The following is a 17,337-nucleotide window of genomic DNA, read 5'->3' on the forward strand; positions in this document are numbered from 1 at the left end:
GAAGCATTACGTTGTAAAAATGAGACCTTTATCTTCTACTTAGCTGCGTTTTTGAGTTTTAGTTTAAAAAAAAAAAAAAAAAAAAATTCTCCCCCTTGATCGATTTTCAGTGTGAGAAGTCCTGAAATTGTGGAGAGCTAGGAATATAGGAATGTCTTGAATTAGAGTCTCTTTAAATCTGATTATCAAATGAAGGCCCTAACTTTTAAAACTGCACTTTTGGTTCATCGTGAGATGCTCGTACCAGGGCTGGTGAATGCCGCCCATCAGGGATGACCGATGCACAGGCTGGGAGCCACGTGGGTCCCTGGTCTGGCTCAGCGCAGCGGCACTCTCTTCCATTCAGGGTCTCAGATGTCTGCTCCTCTGCAAAGCCGGGAGGCCAGTGTCTATAGCTGCTAAGCATGAAATCCCCTGCTTCTGTTTGTTTCTTTTGTTGCCACGAGTTAATAGGGACAGAGACAGGAGACAGCCCAGAACAAAGCAGAAATAATGGAGTATTTCACCCCAAAAAGGAATGTGGATTGAGAAATACAAAGGGTAAGGCAAAGACAGACTTAGTGTCCCAAGGCAGTGTGATGTATTGGCCAGAAGCCTCAGCCCTGGGACAATTCTGGGCCAAAGCCTTCATCAGTGAGCTTGGAGCAGCCCACATGGCCGAAAGGTTTGACCCATCTTCTGTAAAAACAATTTATTGTTTTTCCCAGTAGGGTCTTAAAGGGCCGCAGGATTTTTCACCTTGAAAAGTGGATTGCTCTGGTGACATGAGGAAGAGTCTTCTGCTGGGATCTGCCTGGTGGCCAGGGGCCTCATCACGGTCCGCGTGGACTCCCTGCTCCTTCCTTCTGTTGCTATAGGTGCCACTTGAATGTCCCTTCTCTTTGCTTCTTTGCAAGAACCATTGGTTTATTCTAAGACATTGGGGCAGATTTGAAATTCATTTTTCTTAAAGGTGGAAGGAAAGAACTAGCTGAGAGATGGCATGTTTATCATAGATTGTCTACTTCCCGTGTATTTCCGTACATCTCAGTTTATTCATGTATTTTCTCCATACTCTCCCCCATTACAGTTTATTTGGGTTAGTATTTGCTGACATATTTACTTTACTGAGGGATAATTTACATATACCTGTATTTTAAGGGAAAAAATTGAGGACTGTTTAGAGCTTTTTCTCCCCCTTGCTACCGTGCTTAGAATCAGAAATCTCTGCAGCTAGCGTGGGCTTCTCTTAATAGACAAGCTTTGTCCTTGCCAGAGGACAAAAAATGGTTAAGTGAAAGCAGCAGAAAGCAGGGCAGAGAAGCCAGCAGCTCTTCAGGCCCCCCCCCTTCCTCTCAGCCTATCCCCTTGCCTCCGTCCCTGCTCCCTAACTCAGCCCCACAGGAAGCAGTTCCTCCAGCTCTACTGGGAGGAAGATGCGGGTCCTTGAGCCATAAACTTAACAGTGCAAGGAAGGAAGCAGTGTCAACGCTTGTATCGTCCCCTTCTCCTGCCAAGTGTCTGTTCTCTCATGCAGGCAGACTTCCTTAACGTGCTCTCATTCCCTCAAAACCATGGAAACACCCGTGTCTGGGGCTCTGATCCTTGAGTCTGGCCTCGGTGGCACCAAGGCTGAGAGGACGTGAGTACGTAGGTGCTCTAGAGCCAAGCAGCCCTGCTTGGAGCTCCACTCTGTCACTTCTGAGTCTGTCACATTGTTGTGTGTCTGTGTTCCCTCTATACTGGATGCTGCTCATGTCTCCTCCGCGTGGCACCCCCTCAGACTTTAGCGGCTTCTGGTCCTGGTTCCACTGAAGGCAAGTCATTTGCCACCTCTGAGCCTCGGTTTCCTTATCTGAAAATGGGAAGCACATAGTGCCCTTCTCAATGGGTTGTTCAAAGAGTAAGTGAATTAGTACATGCGTCACTTCTGTTGGGTGCTGAATAGTATTAGTGACATTTGGCCTTGTTTTTAAGTTTTGGGGGTACCTGTCCTTCCTCGTGTCTTTTCCAGAAGTTTAAGTAGCTTTATAAACCTTATGACCCATTTTGGTTGTAGATTCCAAAGACAGACCCACATTTGACTATTATGGACTTAGAAAATATTTTATTTTAAATCCTACAATTTTAGATATTTAAATACTTAGTATTTTATTAATTGGACTTTTATTAATTTTATTTATTAAATGGTTAGTGTTAGAAAATACTTCTAGAAGTTGACTTCCTTTTAAAAGCTGCTTCCAGGGCGCCTGGGTGGCTCAGTGGGTTAAGCCGCTGCCTTCGGCTCAGGTCATGATCTCAGGGTCCTGGGATCGAGTCCCGCATCGGGCTCTCTGCTCAGCAGGGAGCCTGCTTCCCTCTCTCTCTCTCTTTCTCTGCCTGCCTCTCCATCTACTTGTGATCTCTCTCTCTGTCAAATAAATAAATAAAATCTTTAAAAAAAAAATAAAAATAAAAGCTGCTTCCATCGTGAGAGTGAGGGTCAGAATGTACAGGTGACTTTTTGGTTTTAAAATATGGTTTTAAAATAAAATGGTTTTATTTTTATGGTTTATATTATGGTTTTAAAACTTTTTGGTCTAAGAAATAAATCCACTTCAGGTTATGGGCAAATTGTCTCTTGGTTTTAGATTCCAACTAATTGGTGTTGTGTGCATCTGGCAAGTATTTATGGAGTACAGTGGCAGGGCCCGTCCTGGGACTCTACCGAAAGGCTTGGTTATTTGCTATTGGAAATCTCTGGTTTTGAGTTAGTGAGACCCGTATTTAAATACGGAGGAGATAGTGTGTAGTTCAGGCAGTGACTGTGTGGCCCTGGGGAACTCCCAGAGCTGCTGAAGAACATTTTCCAGCAACTATCCAGAGCTTCAATCAAATTGAAATCACGCTTAGAATAAAATCATGTATTCATGATGAAAAACAGAGCATTGATTGAAACAAATGCCATGTTCCCAAAGGCTAGGGATTCAGGGACATGGGATGGTAGGAAATCCTGGCAATGCAGGGGCCATTGCGGGAGGGGGAGGATTTTGAGGCAGAACTGAGAAGTGGTAAGACGGGTCTGCTTCTCCGCTTTGCTGCCTGGCCAACCTTGGTAACTGTAAAATCAGATTTTATGAATCCAGGATGAATAGGTCTTTGGGTTGGTGCATGTAATTCTGTCATCTACTGTTTCTTAAAATTAGGAAAAAACAAAACAAAGTACATGTGGCCTGGTATTTACTGCAGCACCAGAAGTGTGTATAACAAACCAGGGAGTGAAAGAAGGGATTAATTCTCTATGGGAACTAGAGAAGACTTTCCAGAGGAGGTGTTCTGGGAACAGAACTTTGACTAGGAGATTTGCCAAGTAGAAAGAGTTGGAAGAGCCTTCCCTTCCTCGGGCACATGGTCTGAGCCTGAAGTGCCCAGGCTGCTGGAGGAACTAGTGAGTGATTGGGAGGGTAGCCGGGGCCATTAAGTGGGAGATGGTGAGGGAAACGGGATCTCCGGGGAAGTGCTTAGTGCTCGACAGTGCCAGTTTGTGGAGCCCTTATTCTCTGTGTACCTATCATGTATGGTGCTCTCCCAGACCTAGCAAGACATCTGCCACTGTCCCCAATGGAAATGGGGACATTTAAAGGTCATCTTGCTGCCTTAGTGCTAGGCCACCCATCTGAGATGCAAGTTCTCATTTGACCTTCACAATTTAATCTTTGGCTTCCCCTTACCCCGGTACATGCGATCATTCTCCTTTAAGCAAATATTGCTGAGGCTTTTGTTTGTCTTTTTAGTTAGTCCACCTTTCAGCTAAAGATTATATGATTTGTCCGAAGTCTGTGACACAGGTTTCTGGTGATTCTGGTCTTTGCCCTCTCTCAAGACCTTGGCACACTATGGTTTCCTCGTGTACAACATCAGTAGAAGCTTATAGACACACGCTAAGGGGAGATATCCTGCATCCCAGATACACTAGGTCCTTTTGAAAAGGAACAAGTCATAACAGACCCTGTGTGAAAAGACCTGTGAACTGAAGCAGTCTAGACAAGAGACCATGACCTGGGCTGCACACGTGTGCACAACACCCCCCACCGCCCTTGCCGCCATCCCATAGTTATAACGCAGACTCACCCTGTTCTTTAGTCCATGCTGCAAGTGAGGGCCTAGGGTTGTGTGTCTTTAGTGTCTTGGGTTGGAGTGGAAGGGGACGGAGCCTGTGGAAGCTGCTGTGGGTTGGTTAAGGAAAGCACCAGCATGTGGGCTGCCAGACCCTTGCCCAAGGAAACTATCACCTAGGATACATTAGGATAATAAGCATCCCGACGAACAGTTATTTATTTGTATGGTGCCTTTCTTGTAGCAAAATGCATTGAACTGATGCCTCAGAACATCCTCCTAAAGAAAGGAAGTGGCAGATAGTGTTAAAACGTTACTGGTTAATCATGGGGAAACTGAAGCATGGATAGGTTTATGGAGCCTGAACAGAGTCACACAATGCCTTAGTGTCTGGCCTGGGAATGAAGCCTGAGTTTGCCGCTCGCTGTCAGGACTGCCGACGGCATTGTGTTTAGCATTGTACAACAGTGAAAGGGGCTTACTCTTAACAATGCGAGAGCTGCTGTAGGAGACAGACACAATGAACTTTGGTACAGTATAGTCTAGAGGCCAAAATGAGTAATTTTAAGTAAATTGACTATGAGATCCAAAGCTTCATTAAGTTTTAAAATGAAAAACAAGTGAAGACTGTACAGTTTTTAGGAACTGACTCAAAAAAACATGAACATTCTTTTCCCATTTTGAAATAGAATATTTTTAAAAAGCCTTATTTTGTTGGCTCAAAATCTGACACAATTCCTGCCAAGCATAGGATTTATTTATTTCAAATAAATATTCAAAGGTTCTGTGATTTATTTCAAAGATTCTGTCTTGTAATGATTGTCAATCTAACCTTTATGCCTTTTATGCTCCAAAATACCTGATTTCCATAGACTGTGTTTTTGGGGGTGGGGGGTGGGGGAAGGCTTTTGTTTTATTCAGATTTAAGTTTGGGTTCTTCCAGAACAGTTGAAAATACAGAGCCTGGAATTCAGGAAAGAGACTTGGGGGGAGAGGAGAGATGTCCTATAAGGTGTCTTAAACATCACTGTGGAGAATCTAGGGAAAGATGAAACACGTGTGGATTACAGCATCACTGCTAAATGGCTTTTCATGTCCAAAATGCCTTAGCGAGCTAGAGAAAATTAACAGGTGATCTAGATATTAATGAGTTTGGCCATGAATGCTTTTATATTCTGGATTTTAAAAAGAGCATGAAGGTGAAATATGGAATTTCAAAGTATATCAAGAAATACTGGTATGTGAACAACGTAAACAGGGCAATACAGCAGTCACCTACAATTTTGTTTTCTATTTAAGATTTGATTGTTTGGACCAGGTTAGTTGTGTCAGTCTCCCTCCAGGAGATGGTCTGAGGGAATTCTGGGAGAGGAGCTGAACAAGAAAGGGACAGTCGGGAGCAGGAATAAGGTCTCTCCCTTTTTCCCCAGTGAAGATCAAAGTAGCCCAATGAAAGAAACCACAGTGTGATTAGTGGTGTTGCCTGACGTAGTTGAATGTGGCAGAACTCTCCCAAGTGAATAGCTGCTAGCCGGTGGTCCTCTTTGGGGGAGCACACGTATCTGTGCGTGTACGTGCACATGCATATATACATCTGCTTCTTCGAAAAACTCACCACCAGTCCACGAGACTCAGGGATAGAGTTTGCAGAAAGTGCCACTATCAACCAACCTTCATGGGAATCCAGGATATGATGCGTTGGCATCTAGGGTGCTCTTCAGAGTTGTGGTCATTAATCTTGTAGGAGAAGGCATAATGGAACTCAAGTTTAATGCCAAAGAACAGCAACTAATATGAGAGAGCAGGAGGGGTTGCTGTATCCACGCAGACTGAAGTAATTAGGGCTCCCCAGGCTTGAAAAGACGGAGCGGAAATAGGATTAGAGTTTAATAAATTTGTGAAGAATATGGATTAGATGATCACAGAATTGTTTACCAGAAGTAGGCAGAGCCTCTTAAAAGCCGAGAAGTGAACTGAGGACAAAAAAAGGTCTATTATACCAGGAAAGTAGACCCTGTATGGCAAAATTACTCTTGAGAACTGAACTAACTTCTGGCATTGGAGGGAAGTGAAATGGTCAAGGTTTACTCTTATTTTGATACTATTTTCTTGAAAATATGAGGCATTCAGGAGAGACTAGATGAAGCTTCCTAGTAGTTTTTACATTTTCTTTTTCCTTCAGTGAAATGTCAGTGTCGTGGGTTCTTCATTCACCATTTATTCATTGAAGGTAGATTCTATGCTGTCTTCTGCTAAGCCCTGGGGACACTGGGATGAAGATGGAAAGAGATGGTTTAGTGGTAAATAGGAAACTGTAGTGTCAAATGATGACTTGACAAACATGCTGGGAGACCTTGACACAAATTGCTAACATTCTCCAAGGATCAGATCAGGCGCCCCTGGAGAACGGGTGCTGAAGCTGGGACCTGAGAGCTGGCGAGTTCACTCAGCCAAGAGCTAGGGGAAGAGAGAATAGCATCTGGGAGTGCCTGGAGGTGTAAGAGCGCCTGGGGCAGAGTAGAGGGAGGAGTGAGTGGAAAGGGATGGGAGAAGAGGCTGGGCAAAGGCAGGAGGGTGGGGTTTGGTAGAGCAGATTATGCAGACTTTGGAAGACCCTGTAGATCACAAGGGTTTGGACCCTAGAACAGTGGGAGCTCCCTGAAGGGGGTTAAATAGACAAGATCAGATTTTGTTTTTACAAATCTTCATGGTGGCTGCCATGGAGAACAGAGAGGGCAAGAGTGAATATACTGGGACCAGCGGGAGAGTGTTGGTGTTGTCCAGGTGATGGTGGCTTGGACTGCAGAGAAGCGGACAAGTTCTAGAGCTATTTCAGAGGAGGTATGGACTTGCTGACTGACTAGGTAGGAAAAAGAGGAGAGAAAGCTAGTCAAGCTTGACTTATGAAAGAGCCAGTTAGGCCTCAGATTTTATCTGAATGAGAATTAGCACAGACTTTTTATAGGTCTCTTCTCTCAGGATCTCCAGATGATCTAGCAGTCCGTAGGTCTCCCTCCCTCTGTTTCTCTCCTGAACGATTGAGGACCTAAATATTTCAGGCTCTGTAAGTCGGCACAGAATTGGCCCCTAATAAATGAATGTAAAGTAGGCAGAAAGATCACAAACTACCTAATTTCTGGTCTCCTAAATCTCCCTCCCTTTAATAACTCTTGGAGAGCAAACAGGTTCTTGCCATGCCCAGACTGCACAACGGTTCATAGCACCCTGAGGTCAGTTGACCTGAAAGAGAATTTGGCATGGCTCAAGATGGCAGTGATATATACAGGGACTCCATTGAATGATGTGTGAAGGCTTTTTATTTTCAAATACCAGAGTTGAAAGGCTAATACAAAGAATTTTGCTGTGACTCTCGGTTTCACTGGTCATTAACATTGTATCATGTTGGCCTTATACACTCCTCACCATATAAAGCTGAGGATAGACACAGATTTAGAAATTTTCTTAAAAAAAAAAAAAAAAAAAAAGAAAGAAAGAAATTTTCTTAACCTATTAGTCATGGACATCAAGACCTTTCATCTCTAAATACTTGATTAGTGTGTGTTTTCTCAGAACAAGGATTTTCCTTTTATAAAGCACAGTACAGTGATTAAATTCAGGAAACATGACCTCAGGCAACAGTGTTGTCTATTATGTGTCTCCAGTCAGCCCTCACCTGTTGTCCAAGTGTCACTTCTGCCATTTTCCTCCGCCTGTTGCTCTGGTCTGATTCAGAAGGCGTTGCATTTGGTTATCCTGTTTCTGGTCTTCTCTAACCTAGAACAGTTCCTCAGCATTTCTTTGATTTTTAAGACACTGAGATTTTAGAGAATGGGCCAGCTATCTCGTGGAACGCTTCTCAGAGTGTCTCGTGCTTAGATTGTGGCTGTGCATTTTTGGTGGGAAAGCTGAGCAAGGATGTCGTGCGCCTCGCAGGGTCCCTGTTGGCAGCAGGCGGGGAGCCTTGATGTCCACATAGGTCTTGTTCCTGGGGATGGTAACTTTGACCACTTGGTTAGGTGGTGTCTTCCGGGTTTCTCCATCCTGAAGTTACCTTTCCAACTTAAAATGAATAGGTTATTTAATTACTTCTTCATACTTAGTCATTTTAAATGTTACTAAGCTTTCTGTCCAGTCTTATTTAAAAGAGCCCCATTTCCCCCCTCTCTTGGCAGTGTTTCAGAGCACTCTGCTGCAAGGGACCACCGCCCGCACGACCTGAATATGACCTGGTTTGCATAGGCCTCACGGGCTCTGGGAAGACCAGTCTGTTGTCAAAGCTCTGCAGTGAAAGTCCCGAGAACGTCGTGTCGACCACAGGTGGGTACTGTGCAGGGTTCTACCGCTTTCTCTTTCTTACCCCCAAAGTGTTCTAGGTTCTTATGCTGTTTGCGGGACCCCCCCTTCTATTTGTGGTTAATGTTTCAGTCCGTTTATTTATGTTTGGGTGTTCTCTTTTTCAAAATAGAGTGCGGAGGGTTTATCTGTACCCTGTATCTCTCTAGTTGGATATTTCAGTGCCAGTGGACAAGTCAGGCTCAGGAGAGTATTAGTACAAACTAATGGTGAAACCTGGAGTTCTAGTACTGTAACAAAATAGCTTCGTCTCAGGCTCACTGAGCACTCGTCTCCCTGGAGGAGCCACTCTGGCCTGCTTGTGTTGGTCGTACACTCCCTCAGCAGTTCAGCTCATGGGCTGAATCTTGTTTCCTCAGAGCTCCCGTCTAGAGGAGAGTCATTGCAGGAACCATTGACCAGGTTATGTTGTTTCTAGATTTGGCCAAGAAGTCAGTCTAGGCAGTGGTTCTCAATCAGGAGAGACTTTGCATTGTCACAACTAGGGGAGGCGGCTACTGGCTTCTGTTGGGTGGATGCCAGGGATGCCGCCAGACATCCCACAGTGAGCAAGAGAGGCCATCACCACAAGGAAGAGGGAGTGAGAGCGCACTTAGTGGCTCATTGGGTTTGGAAGGTGAGCAAGAACAAAGCCGAAGATGGCTCCAGTCCTGCTTTAGGTGATAGGTGGGTGATGGAATCATTACCTAGGATTTCCTATCAAGTAGAAAAAGTACTGATGACCAAGAAGAGCCTTACTGCTGTTAGGATCAGGATTTGCCATCAAGTAAGTTGGGTTTTTAGAGCTCTTCAGATTTTTGTAGAAGAGAAACTGTGGACTTGTAAAACAATAGAGACATAGCGTCATTGAAGGATGAAGAAAAGAATAAGGTGTACATGATAATTGGTTAAACGACAGAGGGTGAGCAGAGCTCAAGATGGACCTTTCATGTAAAGCCATTTCTAGTTTCCTTTTCCCTAAGACAGAACTGAGCACTCCCTTCTCCCCCACTCTGTATCGTCCGTATTTCTGTCACTGAGTGCCTGCTACACTGCTGTCTACATTTCTGTCCCTCAACCTGGGGTGTAAGCTTCTAACGGCAGAGATAGCACAGACGTAGCATAGAGTTTGGGCATAGCTCCAGATTTTTTTGAGTGCATAAGAGGCAATAGTAACTTGAATTCTGTTTTTGCATAAAGTATCATACTTCTGTGAGCCTTATAAGGCCTTGCATGGCAGGTAAGATCTCCCCTCCCCACCGCCTCGCCCCAGATTCTGTCTTTAAGTCATCTGAGGCTCAGAGGTATGGTGACGTGGCTATTGTTACACAGCTAGTGATAGAGGTAGGGGGCCAGTTCAAGTCCAAGTGAAGTTTAGTGGTAACTAAGGCTTAGGATTTGCAATGAGAATAGTATTTGCTGATTGTTGGTAAAGTTGTGGCTATCTTTGGAGAAATGGGTTATGAAATGATACAAGCCTTACTAACTTAGTAATTCTTTTCAAACAAAATACCTTTCCTTACAATGTGTGAAAGTAATACAAAATGTACTCTTTTTCACTTACCAGAGGCATAAATCAGAAACACTATTGCTAGAAAAGGCAGTTTTGAATTGTAATATAAAAAAAATTATCTGTAAATAATACTGTAATTATTTGTAAATTGTAAGTTTTATATCTTTATTAAATTTTTAATGTGTTCCTTTACTGGAACTAAGAGTATCATTGTGTGCTAGTTGATTTTTCTGTTGCATTAGAAGTTAAGTTGCCTGACATTTTGGATATCAAGTGTCTATGAGTTGTCATTATCCTGAACCAGGCACAGTGACTTTTTGGAGGCCGTTTTGAAAGTCTCTGACTGCAAGAAGTTTATAGTCTGGCTAGAAAGATAAGTTTTCTTTTCTTTTCTTTTCTTTTTTTTTTAAGATTTTATTTATTATTTGACAGAGGGAGAGAGAAAGATCACAAGTAGGCAGAGAGGCAGGCAGAGAAAGAGGGGGAAGTGGGCTCCCCGCTGAGCAGAGCATCCCCGCTGATGCGGGGCTCCATCCCAGGACCCTGAGATCATGACCTGAGCTGAAGGCAGAGGCTTAACCACACTGAGCCACCTGGGCGCCCCGAAAGATAAGTTTTCTAGTGACAAACAGTTGATACTTGTTGCATGTTTAATATTAATATAGGACAGGTGCTAGGACAGCATGATATGTGCTGTACTTGATGATAAGCATGAGAAAGCTAAAAAGGGCCATTTCTGATGTGAGAAGTTGAAGAAGGCATAGAGGATGTTACATTTGGGAAGGGCCTCACGGTGACAAGTACCTGAGCAGAGGGGAATGGAGTGAGGAGAGGAGGGATTAGGAAGCATTCAGAGAACAGAGATCTTATGGGGTTGAGGCTAGGGATACAGAGGTTAGGGTGTGTCGTGACCTGACACTGAAGGAGCTTCTGAGAGAGGCCTGCAGCACGGAGAGCAGATCCAGTAGGGACTGTTAATTGTGGGGATGGAAGGTTAGGGGCAGGTATGATTGATTCCGTAACAGTGACAGTTGCATTGCATCATTAGAGGAAGGAAGGGAAGAGATAAGAGTCAAGTGGGCCTTAAGTTTCTAGCCTAGTGACGAGTGAATTATAAAAAGTAGGGAGAACATGATAGGCTATTTGAAGATAAATGATGAATTTGGCTTTGGACATGCTAATTTTGAGGTATTGGCAGTACTTTCAACAGTGATCCAAATGCCAACCGACAAGCTGACTAGAGAAAGTTTGGATCTGGATTTGAGAGACAACTGAATTGTGGGTTTGGAGATGGTTGAGGGATGATGGGTGGTAGAAGGAAGAAGGGTGCTAAGTAAGCCACAGCTGTGTTTCATTCCTTCTTCCCGTGTTGGTTGAATACCTTTTACATGACTGCCACTGATTAGGCACTGACCATGCATTAATAGACAGACATTGGAGCTTACATTCTAGCGTCTGCATTAGGCAGGGAATCTAAGCCAGGTTGTTCTCTATGGTATCATACAGTCAAATACGAGTAAGAGGCCAAAAGAACCAGAGTTAAATAATCATCAGTCTTAAGTCTGAGAAAGGGCTATAGGGTGTGGTGACATTACGGTCATTAGTGAACAATTTCAGTGCAGTGTATTAGAGTCAAAACCAGCCCAAGCGATGAGGGAGTGGTGCACAAGCGGAGGAAATTACAGTGTGTAAACTGTCCTTTTCACTCTTTGGCCCTTTAGCTAAGACTGCACATAGACTACTCTTTCAAGAAGCCAGACAGCAGTAGAGGAAGCAGTGTCCTGGAAATCTGTTTTTACAATGATAGGTGGTATGGGGGCATGCTAGTTGGGGAGGGGGTTGGGGGACAGACAAAATAGGAAACCGATTTCATGAACATGAATACGAAACAACAAAGCATGGTCATCCCTGAGAGATGAGAAATAAATGAGCTGAGCCCTGGATTTGCCCCAGCTTGCTGCCTTGAGTTTCTTGGCCATGGCACACTTCCAGGGGGAGCTGAGGTGGGGTTCAGTGGACTCCCTACATTGAGATGGAGCAAGAGTTTGGGAGACCAGGGCAGCTAGGGTTCATGGGACACAGTAACGGAGAGGAAAGAGTTGTACAAAGAGAGAACCCTGGAGATCTACAGAGGGTCTCCCTTGAGTATCCAGGGTACCCCGTGGTTAGCCATGTTCACACAAGGCTAAAATTTGTGGCTGTTCCCACTAGCCAGGTTAGACAAGTCATACTTCACAAGGTACTGGGCAGAGCCCTCAGGAGGGTCTTGCCTTAGTAATCAGCCCAAAGCTGAGCAGTGCTGTAGATTCACCTAGGAAATCATATGAACAAAACAAAAATCTCAGTTTCCTACTAACTTTAATGCATCCTAGAACATAGCTATAGGAGATTTACAGAAAACAAAATTACCCAGCACTTAGGGCAGAATTCAAATGTTGGACATTAAAATATTACCAGCCATGAAAAAGGCAGGAAAACATGATTTATAATGAAAAGAAGAATCAATTGAATCTGACTCAGAACTGACCCAAAGGAATTCGCAAAGAAAGACTTAGAACTGTTACTATAACTGAATTCTTTTTGTTCATACAGTTAAGTAGAGACATGGAAAATTTTTGAAAGACCCATATAAAATTTCTGTGCTGAATACTACAATTCTGGGGTGGAAATATGCACCAGATAAGATTCAGGGCAGATTACACCTTGCAGAAGTGAAGAGTAATAACCTTGAAGGCCGTTAGTATTAGAGACTATCCAAACTGTTGAGGGAGGGAGAAGAAAGTGGAAAGTGCAAAGAGCAGCATGAACTGTGGGACAATTTCAAGTCCCCAAACATAGGTCATTGGAGTCCGTGAAGGTAAAGGATGGAGAAAGGGACAGGAAAAAAATATTCGAAGAAATAAGGTCTAAAATGTATTTAAGCTTAAAACTTATCAACAAACCCAAGAAGCTCATTAAACCTCAAGAATGAAATAAGAACAAAAAACTACAACAAAGACATATTAAAAAGTTATATAATAAAGTTTCCCAAAACCAGTGATAAAGTGTGATGATTAATTTTATATTGTCAACCTGGCTGGGCCAAGGTGCTCAGGTATGTGGTCAAATATTATCCTGGGTGTTTGTGTCTTGGGATGAGAATATTTAAATCAGTGGACTTTGAGTGAAGCAGACAGCCCTCTATAATGTGGGTGGGTCCCCTCCAATCAGTTGAAGGCCTGAATAGCATGAAAGATGACCACCACTCTACCTGCCAGCAAGGAGGAAATCTGTGTCAGGGTGGCCTTTGGACTTGACATGCAGCATCAACTGTTTCCTGCTTCCCCAGCCTGCCAGGCCTACCCTGTAGATTTTACACTTTGCCAGCCTCCATAACTGAGTCAACTCCTTAAAATAAATAAATATATACATATACATATACATATATATATAGGCTGTGAACAATTTCATATATATATATGAATTATATATATATATATATATTATATATATATATATAATTGGTCAGTTTCTCTAGAGAACTTTGGGTAAAACAAAGAAAATCTTAGAAAGCAGATAATGAATGTTACAAAGGAACCATAGTAAGAATGACATCAGATTCCAGTTTTTTCCCTGGAAACAGTACAAACAAGACAGTGGAGCAACATCATTAAAATTCTAAGGGGAAAAAAATTATCAACCTATACCCAGCAAAAATATCTTGGAAAAAGATAATTAAAGACTTTTCATTATACCTTTTTATTATACTTTTGTTGTACTATTTCCAGCATTAAAAGAAGTGTTAAAAGAAGTCCTTCAGGCAGAAGAAAATTGATTCCAGATGGGAATCTGGATTTACATAAAGAAATGGAAAGTACAGAAATGGTGACTATAGGGGTAATTATATAAGATTTAGTTCTTACTTAAATCTCTTTATAATTGTTTTAAAAAATAGGGGTTTATACCATACATAAAGTAAAATGCAGGAAAATAATGGCATAAAAGTCATATTGGAAAAAGAAGTATACTATTGTAGGGTTCTTATATGTGGAGTGGTTATAATAACACTTGAAGATACAATAGAGTGTGATAAGAGATGTGCTATAACCCTAAAGCAACTACTAAAATAACGGAGTGATAGCCAGTAAGGCAACAAATGAGATAAGACGGAATTACCAAAAATTATCCAAAAAAGGCAGAAAGAGAAAGAAAAGAATAGATGGACTACATAGAAAACAAGTACTAAGGTGATACACTCAAACCTAACCATCAAAAACCAAATTAAATGTAAATGGTCTAGACTCAATTAAGGGACTGAGATTGATAATAGATTAAATAAACAAAAGTAAATAACAAATGGGACCCAACTCTATGCTGACTTGAAACAAATCTATAAAGACACAAATAGGTTGGGAAAAGAAGTACATGCTACAAAGGAAAGTTGGCGTGGCTATGTTCTCAGAAGAGGTAGATATTAGAGCAAAAGATAACGCTGGGAATAAAGAAGTTCATTTTATAATGAGATCATTTAATCAAGAGAACATAGAAGTATTAAACATTTACATAACTGTTAACAGCTTTAAATACACAAAGTAAAAACTGATGGAACTTTAAAGGGAAATAGACAAACCCACATGTCAGATTTTAATACTCTCAATTACTGACAACATGTAAGAAGAAAATTAGCCAAGATAGAGTAGACTTGAAAAGTGTTATCAGCCAACTTGACTTGATTAACATTTATAAAACACTCTGGCAGTGGAAGGCATTCTTCTCAAGTGCAAGTGGAAAATTAGACCATATTCGAGGATATACAACAAGTCTCAATAAGTTTAAAGAGATTCAAGTCATACTAAATATCTTCTCGAATCACAGTGGAATTGAATTAGAAATCAATATGACACGAGGATTTCTCAGGGAATCCCCAAATATTTGGATACCAAGTCACTTCTAAATAACCCATGGATCAAAGAAGAACCCAAAGGGAAATTATAAAGCATTTTTCAGTGAGTGAACATACAACACAGCAGAATTTGTGGGATGCCTCTGAAGCAGGACTTTAGAGGAAACTTACAGCACTAAACACCTATATTAGAAAAGAAGAGCCTTAAATCAGTGACCTCAGTTACTACCTTAATGAACTAAAGGAGAAGAATGTACTAAAAACAAAGTAAAGCAGAAGAAAAGAAATACTAAAGACCAAAGTAAAGTGGAACTCAGTGAAAAAGAAGAACAGAGAAAATAATTGAAACCAAACCCTGGTTCTTTGAGAATATGAATGAAATTTTCAATTCTACTCAAATAGATCAGGAAAAAATATTGAGACACTGATATCAGGAATGAAGAGGAGTTATATAAATAGAGATTTTATAAAAATTAAAAGGGTAAGGGGCACCTGAGTGGCTCATTGGGTTAAAGCCTCTGCCTTCGGCTCAGGTCATGATCTTAGGGTCCTGGGATGGAGCCCAGCATCGGGCTTTCTGTTCAGCGGGGAACCTGCTTCTTTCTCTCTCTTTCTCTCTCTCTCTCCTGCCTGCCTCTCTGCCTACTTGTGATCTCTGTCTGTCAAATAAATAAAATCTTTAAAAAAAAAAATTGAAAGGGTAATAGAGTATTATAAACCATGTTATGCCAATAAATTTGGCAATTTAAATGGAAAAATTCCTTGAAAGACAAACCATCAAAGCTCATTTAAGAAGATATAGAAAACTCAGATCTGTGTTTAATGGAAATGAAGTCATAGTTAAAAAAGAAAAGTTGAAATCTAGTCAGCTGCACTGGTAAATTCTATCAAATTTTAATGAAAAAATAATGCCAATGCTACATAATACCTCCCACAAAATTGAAGAGGTGGGAAAACTTGTAAGACCAGTAAGTTTTAATGCCAGAACCATACAAAGACATTACAAAAAAACTACATAGCAATACCTCTCATGAATACAGATGCAAAAAGTATAAATTTAGCAGATCTAGTATATTACAAAGTGGCATTTATCTTAGGAATGCAGGGTTGATTTCACACTCAAAAACCCACAAAGTTTAATTCATAATATCAAATTTAAAAAATGATCCAGATACAAACAAAACCCTCAATTTCTGATAAAACTACAGAATACCAACAAAAGGGAATTTTTACAACTGTTAAAGGGCATCTGTGAAAACACCTATAGCATTCTTAATGATGAAAGACTTCTTTCCCACTCAGATCAAAATAAGAAGACACTTCTCAACACTTTGATTCAACATTGTAGCAGATACTCTAACAGGCATTAGGTGAAAAAAAGAAAAGGCTTTCAGATTGGAAAGAAATAAAGCAAGCTATCTTTATTTGCAAATGACACAGTCATCTATGTAGAAATTCGATGGAATCTACAACTTTATATCCGTGAATTAGAGACTGCAGATGTGAATTAGAGCTGGTAATCTTGGAGATCTGAAAATTTGGAGGATACCTTGATCATTAATGTGGAGAATATTTCTAAGAATAGAAGCAGGAAGAGTGTGATGGACAAACGTCAGCCAAGTATTGAATTCATTAAGCTTGATTACCGGACTCTCTGAAAATTGATAAATGGAAATGCAGAGGTCCGTGTGTAAGCAGATGCCACAACCTCAGGTGGGAAATTATTAAGGCTATGGTAACATGGTCCAAAAGCATTATAAAGAATCCATGCTCGTCCTGGTTGGTGCTGTTAGGGAAAGGAAAAGTTCTGTTAGGTAGCTTAAGGAGGATGGAAAAGTATAAGAGAATGTTGGCGCCTTTCTTAACAAAGCTGAGGTTCCATATGACTCAGTGAAGGGGCTCCATCATGATAAAGGAAGGGCTGGCTTGGGAAAGAGAGGCCTGAGGAAGGGTAGAGGAGGGAAGGGGTAGATGCTTACCGGTTGAATCTTGTGTGTTCACTGTAGCTAATGAAGGTGGGTGAGAGGATGGAGAAAATAATTAGTGATGACAGAGGAAAGGGGGAAAGAAAGGCAGCAGAGAAGAGCCAAACAGGCTGATTTTAAGTTCAGTGGACCCAAAAAAAAAAAACAGTCCCCCCTGGAGTTCCAGATAAGCATGACTGGTGTGTTCAGACCTACTTCCTGGGTCTTTGTTTGTTTAGATAAGGGGTGTGTGTGTGTGTAATTGAAGAACAGAGGAGGTGGAAGAAAGGTCCTAAGATAAATGACAAAGCCTAACAGTAAGAGAAGATAACTAGAGGAAAAAATGAAGTGAGAAAGCCCCCGTGCATGTGAACATTTAATGTGGAAGATGGAAGAACAGCTGTAGGAGGCTGAGGGGAATGACGCACGAAGGAAGAGACCAAGGGCACCAACTCCGTTTTCCAGCAATTCTAAATGTTTATAAACAAGACAATGTTTATAAGGAAAAAAAAAAAAAGGAAACAATGCTATTGAGAAATATTTGTAACAAGTATTGGAGTTTATGGCTGGCC

The 17,337-nt window shown here is 41.6% G+C and overlaps 1 protein-coding gene across 1 annotated transcript in view; it reads left to right on the plus strand.

Annotated features, from left to right (window-relative positions):
- The window catches only part of LOC111141120 (ADP ribosylation factor like GTPase 15), a 402,680-nt gene that overhangs the window by 134,763 nt on the left and 250,580 nt on the right, over positions 1 to 17,337 (plus strand). The window contains exon 2 of the mRNA XM_022493466.1: positions 8,247 to 8,391. Coding sequence (XP_022349174.1) covers positions 8,247 to 8,391 — 145 coding nt within the window. The remainder of the gene's footprint in view (positions 1 to 8,246; positions 8,392 to 17,337) is intronic.

The sequence above is a fragment of the Enhydra lutris genome, unplaced genomic scaffold, assembly GCF_002288905.1.
Source record: "Enhydra lutris kenyoni isolate GAN:26980312 unplaced genomic scaffold, ASM228890v2 scaffoldscaffold5, whole genome shotgun sequence".
NCBI lineage: Eukaryota > Metazoa > Chordata > Mammalia > Carnivora > Mustelidae > Enhydra > Enhydra lutris.